Raw genomic sequence first — 23,928 nt, forward strand, 5'->3', positions numbered from 1 at the left:
CTGTGTAGGACGCTGTCGATTCTGTGTGCGCTTCTCGCCACTTGCATTTGGCCTCTGCTCTGTGAGGACCAAAGTGGTTGGTGATTTTGCCAATACTTCTTCAGTTGGTGTGTTGTCGGGCAAGTGATTCCCACATTTGGCAGTACGATGGCTCAGTGGTTAGCACTGCTGCCTCACAGTGCAAGGGACCCAGGTTCGGGCTACTGAATGGAGTTTGTATGTTCTTGCGTCTGCATGGGTTTCCTCCGGGTGCTCCGGTTTCACCCCACAGTCCAAAGATGTGCGGGTTAGGTGTATTGGCTGTGGAAGGCGGTGGGCTGAGGGTGAGTAGAGTGGGAGATGGAGCTGGAGGGAGGGACTGGGTAGTTTCAGGGATATCGGCAAGATGGCAGCATGGTAAGGCATTTCGTTCAGAGATCCACTCTGCTCGCCAGTTCTCTTTCCTTTTCCTCACTCTCCCGCCTTCTCTCTCCCGTCTGCAGTAATTCTAACCCCTCTACCCCACGCCCTTGCAACGTCCAACCTAAGGAGTCGGGTCGGGCGCGGGAACCGTCTGGCAGGAGCTGAAAGTACGGCCTGTGTCGGTCGATTGAGTGTGTTTCGGAGTAATGTTAGTGGATCAACCGTGGGCTGGTTCGGCGGTGAGGCAGGCCGGTGACACAGTGATGGTGGGAATGGACCTGCAAGGCAGCGATGGTGAGAACGGGGTGGTGAGGGGGCAATCGGCGGTGAGTGGGATTGAGCATTGAGAGTGGGGCTGGTAAGGGGGCGGTGAGTGGGCAGTGAGATCGGGGTCGGTGCGGGGGGGGTGGTGGGTGGTGAGAGCGCGCTGGGTGAGGGGGCAGTAGGCAGTGAGAGCGAAGTCAGTAAGGGGGCGGGGGGTGGTGAGGGGGCAGCGTGCGGTGACGGGGTAGCGTTTAGTGACGGGGTAACTTGTTTAGGGAGGCTTTCAGCATGTCCTTGTAGCATCTCTTCAGTATTCCTACAAATCACTTACCATTGTGGACTTCAAAGTAGAACACTTGGTTTTATAGAATCATAGAGATATTTAGCATGGAAACAGGCCTTTCAGTCCAACTCATCCAGGCTGACCAGATATCTAAATTAATCTCGTCCCATTTGTCCACTTTTGGCCCATATCCCTCTAAACCCTTCCTATTCATATACCCACCCAGATACCTTTTAAATGTTGTAATTGTACCAGCCTCCATCACTTCCTCTGGAAACTCATTCCATACATACACCATCCTCTGCGTGAAAATGTTGCACCTTAGGGCGGCACAGTGTCTCAGTGGTTAGCACTGTTGCCACACAGCGCCAGGGACCCGGGTTTGATTCCAGCCTCGGGCGACTGTCTGTGTGGAGTTTGCACATTGTCTCTGTGTCTGCGTGGGTTTCGTCCCTGAGCTCCAGTTTCTTCCCACAGTCCAAAGATTTGCAGGCTAGGTGGATTGGCTGCACTATAGTGCCGAGGGATGTGTAGATTAGGTGCGTTAGACATGGAAAATGCAGGGGTAGAGGAATGGGTCTGGGTGGGACGCTTTTTGGAGGGGCATTGTGGGTTTGTTGGGCTGAATGACCTGTTTCCACATTGTACAGATTCTATAATTAAATCCGTGCCCTCTCATCTTAAATCTATGTCCTCTAGTTTTGGATTCACCCACCCCTGTGAAAAGACCTTGACTATTCACTCCATCTATGCTTCTCATGATTTTATAAACCTCTATGAGGTCACCTCAGCCTCTGATGTGCCAGGGAAAGTAGCCCTAGCCTATTCAGCCTCTCCCTATAGCTCAAACCCTCCAACCCCGGCAACATCCTGGTAAATCTTTTCTGGACATTTTCAAGTTTCACAACATTTTTCCTATAGCAGAGAGACCAGAGTTGCACACAGTATTCCAAAAGGGGCCTAACCAAAGTCCTGTACAGCTGCAACAAGACCTCCCACTTCCTATACTCAATGCACTGACCAGTAAAGGCAAGAATACCATATGCCTACTTCACTGCCCTGCCTAGCTGTGACTCCACTTTCAAGGAACTATGACTCTGCACTCCAAGGTCTCTTTGTTCAGCAACATTCCCCAGGACCTTAACATTAAATGTATAAGTCCTGCCCTGATTTGCCTTTCCAAAATGCAGCACCTCACATTTACCTAGATCTGCTACTCCTCAGCCCATTGGCCCATCTGATCAAGATCCCACTTTACCTCGAGGTAACCTTCTTAGCTGACCATGACACCTCCAATTTTGGTGTCATCTGCAAACTTACTAACCATACGTCCTATGTTCACATCCAAATAATTTATATGAATGATGAAAAACAGTGGACCCAGCAGTCATCCTTGTGGCACCCCGCTGGTCACGGACCTCCAGCCTAAAGAGCAACCCTCAACCACCACCCTCAGTATTCTACCTTTGAGCCAGTTCTGTATCCAAGTAGCTAGTTCTAACCTTGCTAACCAGTTTACATGAAGAACTTTGTCAAATGCCTTATAGGCCAAGTCTACCACTCCGTCCTCATCAATCCTCTTTGTTACTTTTTCAAAATTCTCAATTGATTTAGTGAGACCCCATTTCCTACAACAAAGCCATGTTGACGATCCCTAATCAGTCCTTGCCTTTCCAAACACATGTAAATCCTGTCCCTCAGGACTCCCCCCAGCAACTTGCCCACCATCAATGTCAGGCTCACTGGTCTATAGTTCCCTGGCTTTTACTTACCACTTTTCTTAAATAGTGGCACCACATTAGCCAACTCCAGTCTTCCAGCATCTCATTGTGGTTAACAATGATACAAGTATCTCAGCAAGGGACCCAGTAATCTCTTCCCTAGTTTCCCACAGGTACTGGGGATTTATCTACCTTTAACAGTTTTAAGACTTGCAGTACCTCCTCTTCCGTAATATGGGCATTTTTCAAGATGTTGCTATTTATTTCCCCATGTTCTGTATCATCCATATGCTTCTCCACAGTAAACACTATTGTAAAATACTTGCTTAGTATCTCCCCCATATCCTGCGGTTCCACACATAGCTGACCTTGCGATTTTAAGGGGCCCTATTCTCTCCTTTGTTACTCTTTTATCTTTCATGTATTTGCAGAATCCTTTCGGATTCTGCTTAACCCTATTTGCCAAGGCTATCTCCGTCCCCCTTTTGCCCTCCTGGTTTCCCTTCTAAGTATATTCCTACTGGCTTTATACTCTTCTAAGGATTCACTCAATCCCTGCTGCCTCTACCTGGACAGCATGATGGCTCAGTGGTTAGCACTGCTGCCCCACGACGCTCGGGACCTGGGTTTGATTCCACCCTTGGGCAACTGAATATTTGCACATTGTTCCCATGTCTGCCAGGGTTTCCTCCAGGCGCCCTGGTTTCCTCCCAGAGTCCAAAGATTTGCAGGTTAGATGGATTGGCCATGCTAAATTGCCCGTAGTGTTTAGGGATGTGTGGATCAGGTGGGTTATAGGTGGATGGGTCTGGGTGGGACACTCTGAGAGTCGGTGTGGACTTGTTGGGCCAATGGGCTTGTTTCCACACTCTAGGGATTCTATGAATATGCTTCCTTCTTTTTCTTGATCAGAGCCTCAATTTCTCTTGTCATCCAACATTCCGTACACCTATCAGCCCCTTGCTGTTCACCCTAACAGGAACATACCGTCTCTGGACTCTCACCTCATTTTTGAAAGCTTACTTTCCAGCCATCCCTTTAACCGTGAATATCTGCCCCAACCCACCAATCAACTATTGAAAGTTCTTGCCTAATGCTGTCAAATTTGGCTTTCCTCCAAATTAGAACTTTAACTTTTAGTTCTGATCTATCGCTATGCATCACCAGGTCTTCATCTATGCATTCATCTGCCCTATCTTCCTATCCCTCTCCTCACTAACTCGTGGCACTGGGAGTAATCCAGATATTACTACTCTTGAGGACCTCCATTTTAACTTCTGGCCTAACTTCCTATATTCTCTCCTCAGAATCTTGTCCTTTTCTTTTCCTGTGTCGTTAGTTCCAATATGTACAATGACCTCCTGCTGCATCCTCTCCAAGATATCCTTGATGCTGACACCAGGGAAGCAACACACCATTCTGATGTTTAATTGTCCACTGCAGAATCATCTGTCTGTGCCTTTCACTGGACAGCACCCGATCACAATCGATTGCTTGAAACCTGATGTACCTCTCATTACACGAGAGCCAGTCTCAGCACTAGAAACCTGGCTGTTTGTGCTACATTTCCTTGAGAGTGTGTCGCTTTCTATATTTTCCATAACAGCATACTTGTTTGAGATGGGGATAGCTATAGAAGACTCCTGCACTTCCTGCCTGTCCCTCCTACCTGACTGTACCTTCAGTTTTTCCCCCTTCCTGCAAATGCCATCCATCAGACACCTTAGCTCCTGTAAAGTCTTCATTGCCTCTAACTGCCACTCCCACCAACACATGTGATGTAATAGGATTTGCAACCAAAAACACTTCCTGCAGACATAATCATCAGAAATATGGAAACTCCCCTTAATCTCCTACATCTGAAGAGCTCATCACTCTCTACAAAAGGTCATCTTTGCACCTTAACAATCTACAGACCTAGAAAATAGCCCAGTACTCGTTTAGGGCATCTTGCATCAGACACACAGACCATGTGACCTGCTCACTGCAGTCAGTCATACACAACTAATGCTTCAATACTGGAGATATTGGTCTGGGGAGAGAATGCTTATACTGGTGTGCATATCCTTCCATAGGACTTACAGGAATTTCCAAAGGCAATGCTGGCGATCACTCTCCAGGGATTTAAGGTAAAGTATGGGTTCACTAGAGTGATGGATGAGGTCAATGAAGGGATTGTCTTCTGAGGAGATAATGGATAGATGAGGCTTTAATTATTTAAGTTCAAAAAAGTTCTTACGGAGAATAAAATTCTTAAGGAGCTTGACAGGGTCAATTCTGGGAGGTGATTCCCTCACCTTGGAATTGAGAATCAAGGATCATAATCTCGGAATAAACAGTTAGTTATTTCGGTTTAAAATGAGGATTGTGAATCTTTAAAATTTTCTATCATACTCGGTCACTGAATGTAATGAAGACTTTTGGACACTGAGTGATTAGGGATTTGGGATAACGCAGGAAGATGTAGGTGAAGACAAAATATGAAGAATAGAGAAGCTGAATATTATTTAAAGTGGAAGAGACTGCAGAGAGCTATGGAACAGAGGGAGTTGAGCGTCTTCATCCCTGAATGACAAAATGTTAGCAACCAAATTCAATGGGTAATAGGGAAGGCAAGTAAATGTTGGCCTTTCTTTCAAGGGGAAAGGAACATAAAAATTGGGAGGTTTTGCTCAGACTATACAAGGCACTAGTCAGTCCACACCTTGAATACTGTGAACAGTTTTGAGCCCCTTACCTAAGTAAGATATACTTATTGGATGCAGTCCAGGGGAGGTTCATGAAGCTGATAGCAGGTATGGAGGGACTGCCTTTTCAGGAGAGGTTGAGTGTGTTAGGCCAGTATTCAGTAGAATTTAGAAGAATGAGAGGCAACCTTATTGAGCATACAAGCTTCTTAGGGGAATTGTCAGGGTAGATGTGTAGAAGTGATTTCCCCATGTGGCAGAGTCAAGGAGCAAAGGCCATTACCTCAGAATAAAGGGTCACCCATTTAAGACAGAGATGAGGGTAGTAAACTTATGGAATGCTTTGTCACAGAGGATTGATGAGGCTGGGTCATTAAACATGTTCAAGGCCAAAACAGACAGATTTTTGATCAGGAAGGCAATCAAGGCTATGTGGAAAATGCAGAAAAGTGAAGTTGGGGATAATTAGGTTTCTTTGAACAGCAGAGCAAATGTGACAAGCTGAATGGTCTTCCATTTCTCCTATGTCTGATGGTCCTATGGACAGAATGGCCTATTCTTTAACCTATTTCCTATTATCTTATGTCATTATTACAAGGTTTCCAAGTGATTTGTCATAAATTAACTATGGCTTGAATCATATTCTCACTGGTAATTATGGCACACCATTTGCAATTTTAGAATAGCAATGCATCCCTTGATTTGATCTGAAGCATTTTTATGATTTCTGTCCAAATGTTGTACAAAAAGAGAGCAGGGAAATAGACAACAACTTTTAAATCAGACAGGAGTTAATCAACATTATAATTATTTACTTGTATAATTGCCCAAAAGCACTTCTCAAAAGTACGTGCTTTCTAAAATCGTAAGAAAATTAATGATGCTGGAAGTTAAAACCAGACCAGTAAAAAATAAAATCTGGTGGCTTGGTATATAAATAATGTCTAACCTATACCTAGATTGTTAACAAAGTAACTGATAAACAAGTGCCACACATAACCCACAGCAGAAAAATTATTTTGTAGAAGTAATACAGATATTGACTTGTATTAATGTAAGGAAAAATAAAATGTAAAAGCAGTATTTTCTTAATTATTACCTTAATTCATGCCATTTTGTTTTACTGGTGTTCCTGTGTAAGGAACGCAATAGCTTCTTTCTAACTTTTACTGATAGTTCATTTTTACAAACTGCAGATCTTGTACATTGAAACGTTTGACTCAGATATACAAAAACTAGTTCAATTGACCAGTTACAAATGTCCTCTCGAGTTACCTGAAGCATGTAGGCATTGGGAGGAGAATGCCAAAGATGGCACTAGCTTGAATATACTTGGTAAACTATGTACATTTTTACGGTGTGTGCCAGATAAAATCTTCCGTCATAATAAAGTGCTGTTACAGCTGTGCAGTAGATGCTACTTGTTCATTGTCTGAAATTGACTGGAGGGAGTTCAAAGTGGAAAAATCATACTGATGCCTTCAAATGGAGGAACAAATATTTCAGCATTGAAGTGCATCAAGTCAATAAACTGTCTGGAAGGAGAAAAAATTTCTAGTCAACGGAGTTTTCCGTCATAGAAACATCAGGAAGACGAGGTTGCACTTAGCTGAACATATGCTTGATCATTGAAGGCAATGCACAAATGAACAGTAATACCACAGTGCCACCAGAGTGCTCAATTCTCTCCGATCCATTGTTGATTGATCTGGCGTGTTTGCCATCTTCTACTGACTCATCCAATCCCACTGCAGATGCAGCACACTGGACTAAAGGAGCCTGATAAGATGTAGCCCTCTTCTCTGGCCTGTCTGGACTGGAGCCATCACTAGGTCTTTGTCCATTGAACAGCAGGTATCGACCTTTAGCGTCCTGCTCCATTTTAAAGAGTTCATACTCTGTGTGAGGGAGGCGTATCCCCAGAGCCACACAGCCATTGGTGTGAGTGACATCCTGCTCCACTCCCACATGCCAGGACCCCTCAGCACCACATGCATTTCCATTGAAGACGTTCAAGAGAGATGCAGTAGCAGCATCCATTGGTGTTACTTTCATGTGGTTCACTGGAACGAAATTTGAGAAGATTATACAAAACAGTCAATAAAACTATACTATCTACATTTGCTCAGACTACATTAGGCAGCAATAGTTCTCAGTGAAGAGTTTACAGTTATGGTTTTTTAATGTTGGGAAAGTTTGCAGATTTCAATGTGTTTTTAGATTCCAAAGTAAGGGCATTACAATAGTTGGAAGCGGAAAATGTCCCATTTTGGGCCAGGAGGTTCCAGGGAACGGTTCGTATCTTTGATGCAGCGTAGAATTCTCTTTACTCTAACAATAGAGATTAATTTACCCAGTGAAGCAAGAGTGGTTTTAAATGAGAATTCATTTTCCTCTGCCATTATTTCAATGCATACTCAAAGGAATTCAGGAGAGGCAGTGGCTCAGCGGCAATGTTACTAGACTAGCAATCCCTGAGGTCTAGGCTAATATTCTAGGGCCATAGTTTCAAATCTCACCGTGAAATTTTATACCTAGGTACCTGAGATGGCACCAGGAATGATAACCTTGTACACTCTTCTCTTTTGTATTCCTGTACCTGAGTACAAGTGACAATAAACCTAATTCTAATTAATTTATCTTGGTTATAAAGCTAGCCTTAATGGTTACAATGGAACCATTGTTATAAAACCTGATCTGCTTCATTAATATTCTTTAGGGAAGGAAATCTGCTATCGTTGGTTGCCCTCCATGTGACTCCTGACCCATGGAAGTGTGGTTGACTCGTAACTACCCTGGAAAGCTCAAGCAAGCCACTCAGTTCAATTTGGGATAAGCAACTGATGCTGGTCTTGCCAGGAATGCCCACATCCCATGAACAAAACTAAAGAACAAAGATGCATACGTTTACTTTATGCATGAAGGACATTAGAGCTAATAGACCACCGATGGGAGAAGAAAGCACAGCTCTAACAGTGTGGCTTAGCTGTTTGTTACTTTGCCAACAGTGCACTTTATGCACTTTACAGCTAACACTGTCGAGATTTTTGTTTGGATTGGCGCAGGTGTGGGATCCGCTTGGAAGCCCTGCGACATCCTCATCGTGATAATCATTCTGATACACAGGCAGACATTCTACAATTTGTCATTTTCAGGAATATCCTTTACTCTCCAGTGTGAACGGCTTCTTACCAGCCGCAAGATGTACACTCATTGACTCAAAGAACAGATCAGTAAATTTTCACAAGTTGCAGAATAAAACAATTTAACAAGCCTAAAGAGTCCAGGCTGGATTTTGTGGAGCTGGTAGCTGCAAGGTCAGGGACAGTTCTGCCAGGGAACAAAAGCTGCCATCAGCCATTGATTTGGTTGCTGGTGAAATTGCAGTGGGGGGTGGGTATGTCATTGCCCCACCCCATCACATTCCAACCTCCCCAGCAGGGGAGTATATAATCCAGTTCACTGCACTTACTTCAGATATATTACTTAACACTACTGTAGGAAAACAAAAGGCATTAAGTTGTAGGGTTGACTGTGCTCTGCCTGGCTTATGCATTGAGACTCATAGTCATAGCATTCGTGAAATCATTTTACACTTTAAGTAGCAGGATTATGATGAAGTTTGTAAGTGGTTTGAATTGTAAGGATAGGAATTCATCTGGAAAGGGCCATTTGGACATATCACAAACTATGAATACATTTTGCTTCCAGAATCTGAATGCCTGCATTGTTTGATAAAGTAAAAGTCAGTCACACTAATGCTCTCGGGGATTGAAATGCCAGCTACGACACATTTTTGACAGCCCCTCTATAGCTGATCATGCATAGTTAACCATCCACAATGCAATACCAGCATTGTTACAGCATGTTACAATCTTCAGCCTTCTGCTCTCAGACACAGGTATAATGATTTGGTGGCCATAGGATAACATGAAGTTATGTTTGCTGTCTCTTTGCTCGAGGTGAAAACTTGATTTCAGGCCTATTTTTAAGTCACCAAAAAGAGAAGTGTATTAAGTATCCCAGTGAAATATTTCAGTTCAAACAGTTCAGAAAAACAGTTTGAAATTTTCTTCAAAAACTTTCCTTATTGCTCATAAAGCTATTGGAAAATGAGAAAAAAATGTTTTGGCTCATAAGACAAATAATTCGACAATATTTTAAGTTTTTGCAGGAAGGGCAATATGAATCGTAAAATCCCTGCAAATGAAAGATGCCATTTTGCCCACTGAGTCCACACTGGCCCTCCAAAGAGCATCTCACCCAAATCCACCCCATCCCTATAGCTCTGCATCTCCCGTTCTCCCATGGCTAATTCACCTAGCCCTGACCACTATGGACAATTTAGTATGGCCAATCCACCTGATCTGCACACCTTTGGACTGTGGGTGGAAACCAGAGCATCAAACGGAAACCCACCCAGACACAGAGAGAACATTAAAATTCCATATAGACAGGCTGGAATCGAATCCTGGCCTCTGGAGCTGTTAGGCAGCAGTACTAACCACTGAGCTACCCTGTTGCTTGTCAATGAACTTTAAGGATGACACATGGTGGGAGCATTGGGGCAGGACAACTGAACATAAGGTGCCACCTACAAGCAGTACATATAGTGGGCACTCTGCAAGGTTTACCTACATGTGTTTAGCCTCTTCATAACAGCATTTCTGAAGCATTGAGCAGTTAATGGCTGTTTCAAATACTGAGTTTAGAAACTAGGAGCAGTTTGCTTTGGGGATATGACACCCAACAAGACAAGAAATGATTCCTCTAACCCAGCAGGGTTCACAGTTAGAAACATTAATCAGCCATTTTGATATTACCTTTGAACACAAGCTCTGTTCCTCCCATCACTTTAGTTGAAGGGATGCCTCGGCTGTAGCGGCCCTTGGCGTAGATGGTGAATGTTGGATGCTTGCACACGGGGTCTGAGAAATGGTAATAATGCCCTTCCCAGGTGTTGTTGTTGTCATGGAAGATGAAGTGCCGGGTGAGGAAGAGGACTTCTGGCCGAACTTCACACTGTTGGCTCACCCATTGGCCGTGCAGCCCTACAGTTAAGTCTGCCTTTGGAGGTAGAATGGGAGGGTGATGCTCATCTGATCGGTAGATTATCCGACAGACCATGCATGAATGATCATGGTTCTGAAAATGACACAAGCAGGAGAGATTCTAAATGATAAATTATAAAATTGGGTAGTGTTTGGGTTTAAATTTGATCAATGCATATATCATTACTGCTTCAGCAACCTTATGAAATCTACTGAACAAATGTTGCAAATTTAATATTCAGCTCATTGACTTTTAGACTAAGTTAATAAATCAACATGTTAACCAAAGAGGGACTCAATAAAACTCTTGGCGCAACTAATTCTTGTTGTGATTTCAGTAAATCCACTCGTTTGATTTACTGTCTCATTTTCACAGCAGTACCTGAGTTTATTTTGTCAGAGAGACTTTGAGTGTTGCTATATTTGTTTGAATGTGGATCATTAGTTACAAAAAAATTGGACAACAAAACTTTTATGCATTTTATGCAGACATAAAATATTTTCCCCACGACTAGTATTACAAGAACTGTACCAATTCCACCTGACACAAATCAAATCCAGTTCATATCACTGAGCACAAAACTCAAGACTACCCTGTCAATACAGCACTGAGAGAGACTGCAGCACTCTCAGAGAGGTACCATATTTCAGATGAGGCCTTTCAGTAAGACTTACTTGCCTGTTCAGAAGATGGAATGGTGTCATTTTGGAAAAGAGGGAGGGTGTCCTTATCCCTCAATCACTGTCACAAAAACAGATTGTCTGGCCATCACTGTCCTGCAATTAGTGAAGCTTTCCCTGTGCAAATTGACTGCCACAGCTCCTACTTTATAACAGTCGTGTTATAAATAAGTAGGTTTATAAGATGGTTATGTTTTAAACTGTCTGTTTTAAATAGAAGTAAAATAGAGCTTGTAACCTCCTTTATCTCAGTCCAAAGATAAACCAAAATGGTCTCATTGCCATGGGAAGAAGTGGCTGTGTGGCTTGGGCTGGGGACAGGGTTTGGGGAAGCCTACAAAATTCCTATTGAAACCTAAGGACAAAATGTAACACCTAAACACAAAGGGACTGGCACCTGTTTGCTATTGCTTGCTCACTGACTGTCAAAGCCTGGGTACAGAGAGAAAATAGGGTCTCAAAGACAGGGAGGAACACGACAAAGGAATCATAGCTGTTGGAAACAGCAAGGGAAAGTCCTTGTGCCTGTTGGCCACCAGGCAGAATGCAGGTGGTCAAAGGGGTGGCACAGTGGCTCAGTGGTTAGCACTGCAGCCTCACAGTTCGGGGGACCCAGGTTTGATTCGCAGCCTTGGGTGACTCTCTGTGTGGAGTTTGCACATTCTCCCTGTGTCTGCGTGGGTTTGCTCTGGGTGCTCTGGTTTCCTCCCATAGTCCAAAGATGTGCAGGCTAGGTGAATCGGCCATGCTAAATTGCCTTTAGTATTCAGGGGTGTGTGGGTTATAGGAGGATGGGTCTGGGTGGGATGCTGCAAGGTGCAGTGTGGACTTGTTGGACCAAAGGGCCTGTTTCCACACTGTAGGGATTCTATGATTCTGTGTAAAAGACAGAATCCAAAGCAATTTATGGAGAGCGAACGATTTGCCCTTGCAAGACCAGGAGAAGGATTCACTAGCAGGGTATTGCTGCTGGAAGTTGGTTTGAGCCAGTGAAGTGGGGAAGGTGAGTCCATCAGAAGTTATGGGTGTCTTTGGGATGTTTCCTGTAGTGACTACAATTCTGCAAATAGTTTAGCATAATGTATAAATGAACATGGAGTTTTCAAGCATGTTATCAAGTTGTGGGGGGAAATGCTGTTCTGAGATTATCATTTCTCTCTTTAAACTACTTGTTGCTTACTCAGTAATATGCAGTCAATGTTGCTTGCAGTGTGTTTTTTTTCTGCAAAACCTTAAATGTAAAATATTTTCATGTGGCCCTTTGAGTCAGTCAAGAGTAATTCATGTCACTTTAAAAGTTGTCCATCTCTATAGGGGTTGTAACAGTATTTACACCTAAAATACTTCACTGGTTGTAAAGTACTTTGAGATGTTTGATAATCATGAAAGGTGTGATATGCAGACTTTTTCTTATTATCACAGGAGGACTTAAATAGTCAAAGAAAAAGAAAATCAATCCAATTTACTTCCATTCAAAGTTAATTTAACTTAAAAGTTGAATTTCCCAGCAATTTGAATTAATATTTAATTATATTAAATCTGTTGTACTGCAAGCAAAACAAAACTTTTCACTGTACCTAGGCATTTATGGCAATAATAAATCAAATCAAACATATTAAAAGAATACAGGTAGCCATTTTAAGCATAATACAACTTTAAATTGTCCAGTAATTCAAATAAAGTTTTCAAAATTACAGAGGTAGATGAACTATCAAAAATAGCTCTGGCCGAATCCTTACCTCCCGCTTCCACATTAATAGACTGTGGGAAACAGCAGGAATTTCAGGCCTTAAAGAGCCATCTTTCTTATCGTTATTTTTCAGAGTAAAGATATTTTTTATGGACGTATGTTTATGTGAAACAGTTTATCACACAAGCCTGTCTCAAAGCTAGATCTGCGAGTGAGTTAACAATCCATGTACATAAGTCATACTTTGCCAAATTCAAGGCTCATTAAAAGCAGGAGTTTTTAAAGTCTGTTTGCCAGATAATGTCATTAGATTCACATGAGAATTTATGATGCCAGCTGGTTCATCCCCTCCCTTTCCTTTGATGAACTCAGGGTTTCCCATCAGTTTGCCCTCTCTTCTGCTCTGTTTCCTGCCCGCCATGATCTGTCGTAATAATCCAACTTGGGCTCTCAAAACATTCATCAACTTCCTTCACCACAAACAATGTTCAATCCTCTCTGAGTTCAGCTGATTTTGATCTTATTTACCCTTGAATGGAACCACAGATTTTTGAATCATTGAGCAATAAGAGTTAAGCAGTTACTAAAACGAACAATATGGTAACCCAATGCTCTAAATTCTTTCCATGCCTGCCTAGATGTTACACTGCAATACTAAGGGAATTATCCATCTACATACCTACTTCCACGTAGGAATGGGGATGTTAACCTCTCTAGAATAGGAGTTTATCTTTCCACTAAGAAAGCAGAAAGACAGCTGGGCTAAATGTATTAATTTGATTTCTGCTATTTTCTGGGATCATTTTGAAGATATTGGGTGAGATTTTATTCAAAATGCATCCAATTACAGGTTATTAAAATCGAGTCTGTGATTTCCTCCCACCTCCCGTGAGTATAAATTACCATGACCTCTCTTTATCTTGAAGTCTCCACCTTTTCCTTTCTTGTCTATTGGTATTCTTGATTTTATCATCTCATTAGACCTGTAGTAACACGTCAACGTCATCACAAAATTGTCCTCGATGAGCCCCAACTTCCTTTTCCATGTCAAAGATTTGTTTTCTTAAATAACTCTTAATCTGCTATTGAGTCCAATTGAACAATATACATTTCTGGGACAGTGGATGAACATTGCTGCCACATTTCTTTTGGCAGGAAACCGATCTAGCTTGCTAACCGACAGATGATTTGTTCACCTGAAGATGGAACCCGAACTGAATGTTTTGCTTTCTCTCCACAATCGTTGCCAGGCCTGCTGGGTTTTTCCAGCAACTTCTGTTTTTGTTTGAGATGATTTATTCACCTCTTCAACCATCTATCCTTGAGCAGTATTTTATTGGCTCTCTGTCCTGAGCTTTTTGTATGTGTAAAGGCAGGTAGGGGGTCTGCAAGTCTAATATAATAAAATGTGAGGCTGGATGAACACAGCAGGCCAAGCAGCATCTCAGGAGCACAAAAGCTGACGTTTCGGGCCTAGACCCTTCATCAGAGCCTGCTGTGTTCATCCAGCCTCACATTTTATTATCTTGGAATCTCCAGCATCTGCAGTTCCCATTATCTCCGGTCTGCAAGTCTGTTCACATATGGACACCATCAGGATGAGGCCAATGCTATCTTCATTCACGGCTGTAAAACTTCATTTCTCAGCAGCAGCAAGGAACAAATGGGATTGCTTCTAATGTCACTGTTTTGCACATTATTTTACAAGTTAATGGAAAGGCCATAATTCCACAGCTGTTACTCCCTGGTACTCGTCCTTTCATTGTCTGTGAGCTTCAGCATATTCTAACCGAGTGGATTGGGATGAAACCAGGTCAATTCAGATATCATCTAATGTCTATGCTTTACTTTGTGTCATTGGACAGTGATTAGGAATGTCAGATAGTTATTCCCTAAAATAAATTTCACTGCGCCTGAAGCAGCAATGTAGTAGATAATGGAAAGGCAAAATGCTTGTATATTTCTCACGGAATGACTTACCTAAAAATGATACATATAATAAGCAAATTCAAGAATTCTCTTTGAAGTGAGAAGAATGAGCTAGCTAAATGAAGCTGCTATTATGCATCAAGTGGACCTGAGATTTATTGCTTTCATTAGCGTGACTCACTTCTGCCTGCAGCTTTTCGTTCTGTATGAAGCTCGATGCTTCTCAGTCAGAGCAGACCATCTGCACAACATATATTTCTTTGCTACAGATGGAAACCAGGTTGCTATGGAGATGGTCTTTGTGCAAATCTCATGCAGAATGATTGCTGGCGGTATCTTTGTGGTATGCCTATTTGCAGCGTAGAAAACACCTCCTTTCCTAAAACCTTGGTGTCTCATTTCAACCTTTTGTCTGGCACCAGGCAACTATGACATATTCAGTTTCATGTCCCATTTGGTACAATTTCAGCGTTGCTGTCTGGGAGCTCAGCCAAAGTGGCTGCTAGCTCTAAGTCTATAGTTCCATTGATTAATTTCCATTCCACTCATGTTTTGAAGAAAAGGATTTTTCACCTCAATTGCAGTTCTCAAAATGCAAACCGCTCACCAAGTGAATAAATGCACAGATGCACCTTCCCAGGTCTATGGCACTCTTCAAACTAGCTGCAACAGCGTACGTTAATTTCTCTGAAGGCCTTGTTGAGGTTAAGAACTCAGCATGTGGAAGATTTCAGAATAAGCAGGGCATATTCTTTGACTCCATCTGTGGCATTGCTCACTGCTACATCAAGCCATTATGAAGGCAAATTATAATTTGGTGAGTTTTTCAGATTAATATTCTGCGACAACGTCAATTTTTCTTAAACCCTTTCTATGAACAGAACAATCTCTTGTCACGGTGGTGCAAATGGTTATGTTCAACAGTTTCAAATTAAAATTATAGCAAGGAATAAAGTATGCTTGTCCTCTTAAACATTTGGCAGGTCCTGTTTCCCTATCAACCCTGTGTGCTCTGGCCTACATTGCTTCCCAGCTGAGCAACTTCTTGGTTTTACAATCCTCAGCTTTATGTTTAAATCTCTCCATGTCCTCAGTCCACCCCTTCTTTGTGATCTCCTCCACTCTCGCAACCCTCTGAAATAACTGAACACCTCTAATTTTGGCCTCTTTTGCAATCCCAATTTTAATATTTCCACTGTGGTTGGCCATTCCTTCAGCCCAAGCCTCTGTAATTCCCTCCCTACATCTCTCTGCCTCTTTCCTCCTTTAAGACACTCCTTGAAACTCATTTTTTTCACCAAGCATCTGGTTGTCTGACTTCGTATCTCCTTACGTGACTCAGTCTCATACTTTGTTTTAATGTGATCCTGTGAAGCTTCTTGGGACATTTAACTATGTTTAAGGTGCTGGATGAATATAAATTGCTGTCAGTCAATTTCTTCAAACCATTTAAATTAAATTTCCTCTAAGAGCTTCCTGCACCCATTTGCACAAGATCATTGTTCAAAGTATTTTGGTGTGATCATGGAGAGTGCTTCTGATATCAGCCCCAGTGGGCAATTAACAATGTCATTCATTGTGGATTAACATTTTGTGCTTCAATTTCAGAATGCTGCATTTGATTTTCTGTGTTTTCTATCAATCGATATCTGGTTATGTTGAGGAACTGAACTAAATATATTGTATTCAGACTATTCATCCCAACAGGTGCTTATGTTCCACATGAGCTTCCTTCACCCACAGTCAGCATTGAGAAGGGAGAGGACAGGAGATAACAGGAGGACCGATAAGAATTTAGAAGAATGTGAAGTCATCTCATTGAAGTGTACAAACATCTTACAGGGCTCAACAGTGTCTAGGAAACATGTTGCTCCTGAACGAAGGAACACAGACTCAGAATGAGGAGTGTGCAATTTAGCAATGAGAGGAGGAGGAATTTCTTCCCTGACAGAATCTTTGCAAGCCTGAATATCAAGTGACTTTGGAGGTCATTGATTATGTTCAAGACATAAATCAATAGTCTTCTGAATAACAAAGACACCAAACGATGTGGAGTAGTAATGGAAAATGATGTTGGGGTTGAAGATCTAGCTGAATATTGCAGCAGACTCAGGGGCTAGATGCCCAATTCCTGACCCTACTCTTAATGTCCTTGTGTGCAGTATTTATGTTAATTGTTTATCCATTCTCAAACAGTACCTCTTTCGACCTGCTGATGACAGGCAGACAAATGCTGGAAGGGCTGTATTGAAAACATTAATGTGTTTTGATATCAAATCAAAGAAGTGCATGGTGGTCTTAAAGTTTACGCAGTTTATGCAGTTGTTTATGCAGTTCAGTAAAAAGCCAGGCCGGCTACATCAAAGGCATGATACCCTGGATGAGGAATCTCTTCAGGGCCCTTCCTTGTGTGTCTTGTTGACCAGTAAATTCTTACATTGTGCTTAACTTTCTGCGGTTTGTCTAGGGAAAAACTTATGTTTCTGCACTGAAATCGTAGATCAGATGGACACTCAGATAATGTTTCCTGAAGAGAGAAGCTGTATAAATCAAGTGATGTTGTACTATGAATGTCTGGATGATGTTGTTAAGTACCCCAAGGAGAGATTTAACCAAGATATGTTGCTTCCATTCATTGATGTAGCCATATGCAGTCTAAACAAAAGATTTTCTTAGCTCAAACTCCTTTACAGATTATTTGCTTTTCTTAGGAACATCTTTCAAAAGATGATAGATCATAGAATTTGCCACTAAGGCTGATCTTGTCCCCAAACTGAATCCAATTTGCTAGCAATGGTAAGTCAATAATAATCAAAAGCAGAAACCTGCATTATTTTCCTATTTATTTTCTTCTGAGCCTGGAAGGTGAAGGATAGTTCACTTATTCCAAACATAGCTCAGATTTAATTCAGCATGTGTCATAGAATCTGGGCTTTCCTATTTCATAAGGTTTGTAAACACATTACATGGTATATTTGTTCCCTGACCTGTAAAAACACCCCATTGTTCTTTCAATGTGATGGGGAAATGCATGTCAGTTAATTACTGGGAATGGATCCTCATAGGAATACTTAGAGTTCGACAAAGAATTCCTTTAGAAATTTACCTGTCAGCATCTTTGCTATACTTGTGTTGGAATATATTCATTGAAAAGATATTAGGACATTATAATGACATTACCTATGTCCTTAATTAGGACATAGAAAAAATAAAAACAAGACATTGTGGAAATAAAATGTAAACGCACCTCATGATTTTAGTTTTCTGTATCCGGGTCAAAAGGATAAACTATTATTACATATTGAGGGTCTCGACATGATATTTTATGAAAAATGCATTATCCTTTTTGCTACCTATCTATAGTTCTCCAGCTGAATGAGTACCAAGTCTGACTGTTGCACTGATCCTTGTAGACACTGATTGCTTTTAATGGCAATTTGCTAAAATTCTTTGCTGCCATTCAAGTTGATGGACAATACATTTGAGAATGTAAGAAAGCAACATAAAAATGATTTTCAGATCAGATGTTGAGATACTGATATTATTTAGAAATTGCTGGGAAAGCTCAGCAGATCTGGCAACATCTGTGTAGAGAAATCAGAGTTAACATTTTGGGCCTGGTACCTCAGCTCAGAGAATGGGTCACAGGACCTGAAATGTTAACTCTGATTCCTCTCCACAGATGCTGCCAGACCTGCTGAACTTTCCTAGTAATTTCTGTTTTTGTCTCTGATTTACAACACTTGCAGTTCATTTGGATTTTACTGACATTATTTATTAGGGAATCTGCTGGATTAACATTGCTTGGTTTTGTTTTAATCATGAGTAAATGTAAACATTTTGCTTTTCCCAACATGATTCTTAAGCTGCCAGTTTTCAAGCAACAGATAATGCTTAATAATGGTTTTACAATCCATGTAAGGGAATGTTTAGGCAGATTTTTTTTAGATGATGGTAGATAAGGAAATGAATTGTGTGGTTTAAAGATGATGAGAGTGTTGAAACTGGTGAAAAAAAGAGGTAATAAAATATTATAATACAGGACTACACAGGTACAGTTAGACATTGATAAGTTTCCAAGCCAAATAGAAAACTGACTTGTATTCAGCAGATTAAACAAGTGGGAGCACGGGATGCGTATATTGGGTGATGAGATTACTCATACTTATTGGCACAACCTTAAGGGTGTTGGGATGTTAATGTAAAATACCAGGTATTTCCAGGAGCAATTTTTTAATTTGCTCTATATCTTGTGTAATTACTGGGCTTCAATTCATTGAACAACTTTCAAGCCATTATCCTGAAACTTGGCTACACAACTCCTGCCATCTGTTACCCTACTGCTGAGTTCTGTTCAGTTTTGACTTTTGGCAAAAAGCTTGCAACCTCCATTTCTCCAAATTTCTACTCAGTGGTGGTTTGAAATCAAAAGGATTGCTTTAAGCTAACAGCATGAGCTAACATGGAGTGTTTGAAGAAGTGAACAAAAAGAAGACGATTGTATCATAGAAGATTACAGAACAGGAGGCCATTTGGTCCATTGTGCTCATGCTGACCCAGTGAGAGCTATACCAATTAATCCCAATTAATGCTCTTTCTCCACAACTCTGTATTTTTTCTCTTCAAGTGTTTAACATTATAAATAGTAATTAATTAAGAAAAACTTACAATAAAAATAACTTGGATCCAGATTATTAATTGAAAATGACTTTGAACTCAGGATAATTTAAGGTCAGGTGTTCAATGATATTATCCAATAACAGTGGCAGACACAAACTATACGCTACCATGAGTTAATGTCTTGCTATTGGCTGCCATGCTTCCCCTGGTACTAATGCTCAAAATGTAAGAACAATAGTAACAAATAAATGATAAAGTTACATACAGAGGAATCTTTGTGGACTTATGGGTAACAAGAACTTCATCTAGATTTCTATAAGTCAGAAAATTAGAGTTACCTTGGCGTTCTGTAGTGGAGGTTGATAGCTGGAGGGTCTGTAATACATTCTCTGGGACCAATCTGTGTGGATATCCCCCAGAAAGAGCTCTTGCACCACATGCTCAGGATTGTGGTGTAGGTGCTGTTTCTCGACCCTGAGGAGCTGCAGTTCATGCATGGCAAAGTTCAGGGCCTGGACACAGTTGCACCCGTTATCATCGCTCCACAGGTTGTAGCTCACATTCGGCTCCCACACCTTCTCTCCTGGTATGAACCCCGGGCACGACCTGTTCAGCTTCAGGCTCATTTCCTCAGCTGTCACCTTGTTGTGACAGACGATCCGCACCCTGTGAAGGTGGTAATCAGCCTCGGTTCCTCCTCGAATGATCCAAGAAGCTTGGCGCAATCGGAGTTTCCCTTTGATCACGAAGGTGTAGGTGGGGTGTGTGCAATGATTGTCTCCATAATGAAACTGGTAAGCCTTGAATGTGTTGTTGGAGTAAAATCTGTAGGATCTGGTAATGAACTCAGGACCTGGTCTCACTTCGCAACTGCAGAGACAAGATAATTAGCTTCACAATCAGTGATATAATAGCATTTGGCTTGAGCATAATTTACAAAGTTCGAAAGTTGTTTGAAAAATAGACATTTCAGCATGATCTTTAAGAAACAAAATCCCATTTTCTCTCTCTTAAAGCCTACATCTGCACTGTCTATCTATATCAGTCAAGAGGTTGGGAACAAAATCTATTCCTGTTTCTTCACATTTCATTAACTGGTTATTTTGAGATGCTTGTGACAGAGATTCAAGTGTGTTTGTCCCTCTTTTTGAAATCAGTCCCATCAACAATGAGTCAGGAGATGACTCAGTATAAAACAATGTTCTCCTATTTGAGAGACAACGATGGAAGGAAGGAGTAATTAAAGAACACTGCCAGAGCAGTGTAGATAAAAGAAGCTTTGTACTTCTGTCACACCAATGATCAAGAGAACACAGTTTTCAGCATCTGTATTTTTGCCCTAGAACAATAAACAGTTCATGCACTTAAATAATAAATTATCATTGACAGAAGTAGATTGTCGCTATTCCTCTCCTTGGCGAACAGGTGGAACCAGAATGTTTGTGTCATTATTGACTGAATTTCTTTCTGACACATATACACAACCCATCACCAGGACTGTCTACTTCCACCTCTACTGCAACATTCAAATCTGTTATTGTCTCATTTATCTGCTGCTGAAATCCTTATGCCTGCCCTGGTTACCTTTAGACTTGACTATTCCGAACACCATGCTCAGTTGCCTCCCTTTTACTCCTCTAAAAAACTTCAAACTTGGCGCCACCTTCATTTAAAGTTCTCAACCTAATTTTCAAATCCCATCCTGCCCTCAAGACTTCCTCCAAATTTTTGTCATCTTCTCCAGCCCTACTGCTGTTTGAGAACTCCTCTAATTCTAGTCTCTTGCATATCCCAGACTTCAGTTGCCTGGACATTGGCAGCTGTGCCTTCAGTTGCTGAGAGTAAAATTATGACATTGATATGAATGTGATCTATATTACACCTGACCCTGAAGTAACTAATACCATTACTGTACAGAATTTAGGAAAACATTCTACTTCAGAGCATGAACTTCACCAACCTCAGCCGAACAAAAACATTTAGTGACTACTGATGAATGCATCAACTGAACAAAAAAATGTGTTGAAGTTTGCTATCTGTAGGACATTTACAAATAACAATCATTATAAGTGGCAAAGATCATCTGGCATTATGTAATTCATCTATTCTACAGCTCTCTACTGTTCTGTAAATTATTCCAGTGTTATGCCATTTACAGTTCCATCTTTGAATTGATTCTGCACTTAAGTCTTTCTTTTAAAAATAAATGAAGAAGTCCTAACATTACATTCACGAGTTTGAATCTGCGACCTCTTATTCAACAAGTGAATTTAAAGTAGCATTCTGGATTCATTTTTGCCATTCCCTTAACGATTTCATGCACCTCTCTGTAAGATCACTTCTCTGACCAGTTGCAACGCCCAGTCACTTCAGTCCTTCCTCAGAAATCAGACCCTTTACACTGTAATGCACTAGAAATTGTGTCTTAATGACCAAAATAAGGCCTATCTGGCCAAATAGCACTGTGCAGCTTGATCATAACTTTCTTCAAAATATTTGACTATTTTGTTAGGGATAATGGGAACTGCAGATGCTGGAGAATCCAAGATAATAAAGTGTGAAGCTGGATGAACACAGCAGGCCAAGCAGCATCTCAGGAGCAAAAAATTACTGGTCCGGTAATATTATCCCTCTGCTTCTGATTGTGTTGTATCAACAATTTATTTATCAATGACAGTCAAATACTTTGAATAGAAGCAACTGTTAGTTATTATTGTCGGTGGAATGTTGCATCTCCAGCTAAAGAGGAACAAGAGAAGTAAATTCAGATAAGCAATAATAATACTGGAAGTATTGATAAGATAGAGCAATTCCCAATTCTAATTACTGCACATGGTTTAACTGTCCTGTACAAAGATTTTCTTTACCATGTTTTATCAGAAGCAAAGATGGAGAGAGAAATTGGAAATCAACCTGTTAATGATTCATATCATAACATTACAACCTCTCTGATGAAGGGTCTAGGCCCGAAACGTTAGCTTTTGTGCTCCTGAGATGCTGCTTGGCCTGCTGTGTTCATCCAGCTTCACATTTTATTATCTTGACTATTTTGTTATATCGCTCCATATGCTATTTTTGCTTTGGTTGGGTATGCTTAGAATCAGATCTAATAACAATATTAATTAGCTAAAACATCTCATACTCATCTGCACGAAACTTAATTTGCAATTAGGCTGTACACTTGAGATATTTTAACAAATTCAATTCTAAATTCTGAAAACTTTTGTTCTGATTCTAATTGGCATTTCTAGTTCGATGATATCCTGCTAAAATGAATAGCGTACTTTTGCACTTCATTTACTTACTGATGTGTCTCTGATTTATGTACTAGAGGTGTCATTGTGCAATTTCTTAGATTTAATTGTTAGCTAAACATGCTATGGGATATTGAAAAGATGGAAGGTTCTGATTGTAATGTACTGCACCGAAACAGACTCTTCAATCCAACTTGTTCGTGCCAACCAGATATCTTAAACTGATCTAGCCCCATTTGGCTGCATTTGGCCCATATGCCTCCAAACCTTTCCTATTTATATACCAATCTAGATGCCTTTTAAGTATTGTAATTGTACCAGCCTCCATCACTCCCTCTGGCAACTCATTCCATACACGCGCTACCCTGTGCCTGAAAAAATTGTCCCTCAGGTCCCTCTTAAATCTTTACCCCTTTGACCTCGAACCTATACCCTCTAGTTTTGGACTTCTCAACTCTGGGAAAATGATCTTGGCTATTCACCCTATCCATGCCCCTCATTATTTTATAAACCTCTGCAAGGTCACTCCATAGCCTCTGATATTGCGGGGACAAAGGAACCCAGCCTATTTAACCTGTCCCCATAGCTCAAACCCTCCAATGCCAACAACATTCTTGTAAATCTTTTCTGAAGAATTTCAAGGTTAACAGCATCTTTTCTATAGCAGGGAGACTAGAATACCAATATCCTGCACAACCACAACATCCAAATTACTTCTATAAATGATGAAAAGCAGTGGAGTCAACACTGATCCTTGTAGCACACCACTGGTCACAGGCCTCCAGTTCAAAAAGTAACCCTCTACCAGCACCCTCTGTGTCCTACCTTCAAGCTTATTTTGTATCCAAATGGGTAGCTTCCCCTGGATTCCATGTGCTGTAACCTTACTAACTAGTCTACCATGCAGAATCTTGTTGAATGCCTTGCTGAAGTCCATATAGACAATGTTGACCACTCTGCTTTCATCGATCTTCTTTGTTACCTCTTCAAAAGACTGCATCAATTTCGTGAGACACGATTTCCCATGTACAAAGCTATATTGACTAATTCTAACCAGTCCTTGCTTTTCCAAATGCATGTAAATCCTGTCCCTCAGAATTCCCTCCAACAACTTACCCACTATCGACATAAGGCTCTCTGGTTGATAATTGCAATTTCCTTCCCACTTTACTTAAATAATAGCACTATATTACCCTCCAGGCTTTCAGCACCTTACTCATCGCTGTCAATGACACAAATACTTCAGCAAGGGGCCCAGCAATCTCTTTCCTAACTTCCCACAACGTTCCAGACCAGGAAATAGCAAGTAAGTAATGGAATGTTTAAAAAAAATTCTAAGAGGAAAA

General features: G+C 41.1%; 1 protein-coding gene across 1 annotated transcript in view; it reads right to left on the reverse strand.

The window, feature by feature from the left end:
• Positions 1-6,058: 6,058 nt before the first annotated feature.
• Positions 6,059-23,928, reverse strand: part of LOC125452119 (protein APCDD1-like) — a 29,937-nt gene continuing 12,067 nt past the window's right edge. The window contains exons 3-5 of the mRNA XM_048530138.2: positions 19,667-20,198; positions 10,181-10,502; positions 6,059-7,420 (exon numbers count right to left, since the gene is read on the reverse strand). Coding sequence (XP_048386095.2) covers positions 6,963-7,420; positions 10,181-10,502; positions 19,667-20,198 — 1,312 coding nt within the window. The 3' untranslated portion in view covers positions 6,059-6,962. The remainder of the gene's footprint in view (positions 7,421-10,180; positions 10,503-19,666; positions 20,199-23,928) is intronic.

This window comes from Stegostoma tigrinum, chromosome 5, assembly GCF_030684315.1.
Source record: "Stegostoma tigrinum isolate sSteTig4 chromosome 5, sSteTig4.hap1, whole genome shotgun sequence".
NCBI classification, from domain to species: domain Eukaryota; kingdom Metazoa; phylum Chordata; class Chondrichthyes; order Orectolobiformes; family Stegostomatidae; genus Stegostoma; species Stegostoma tigrinum.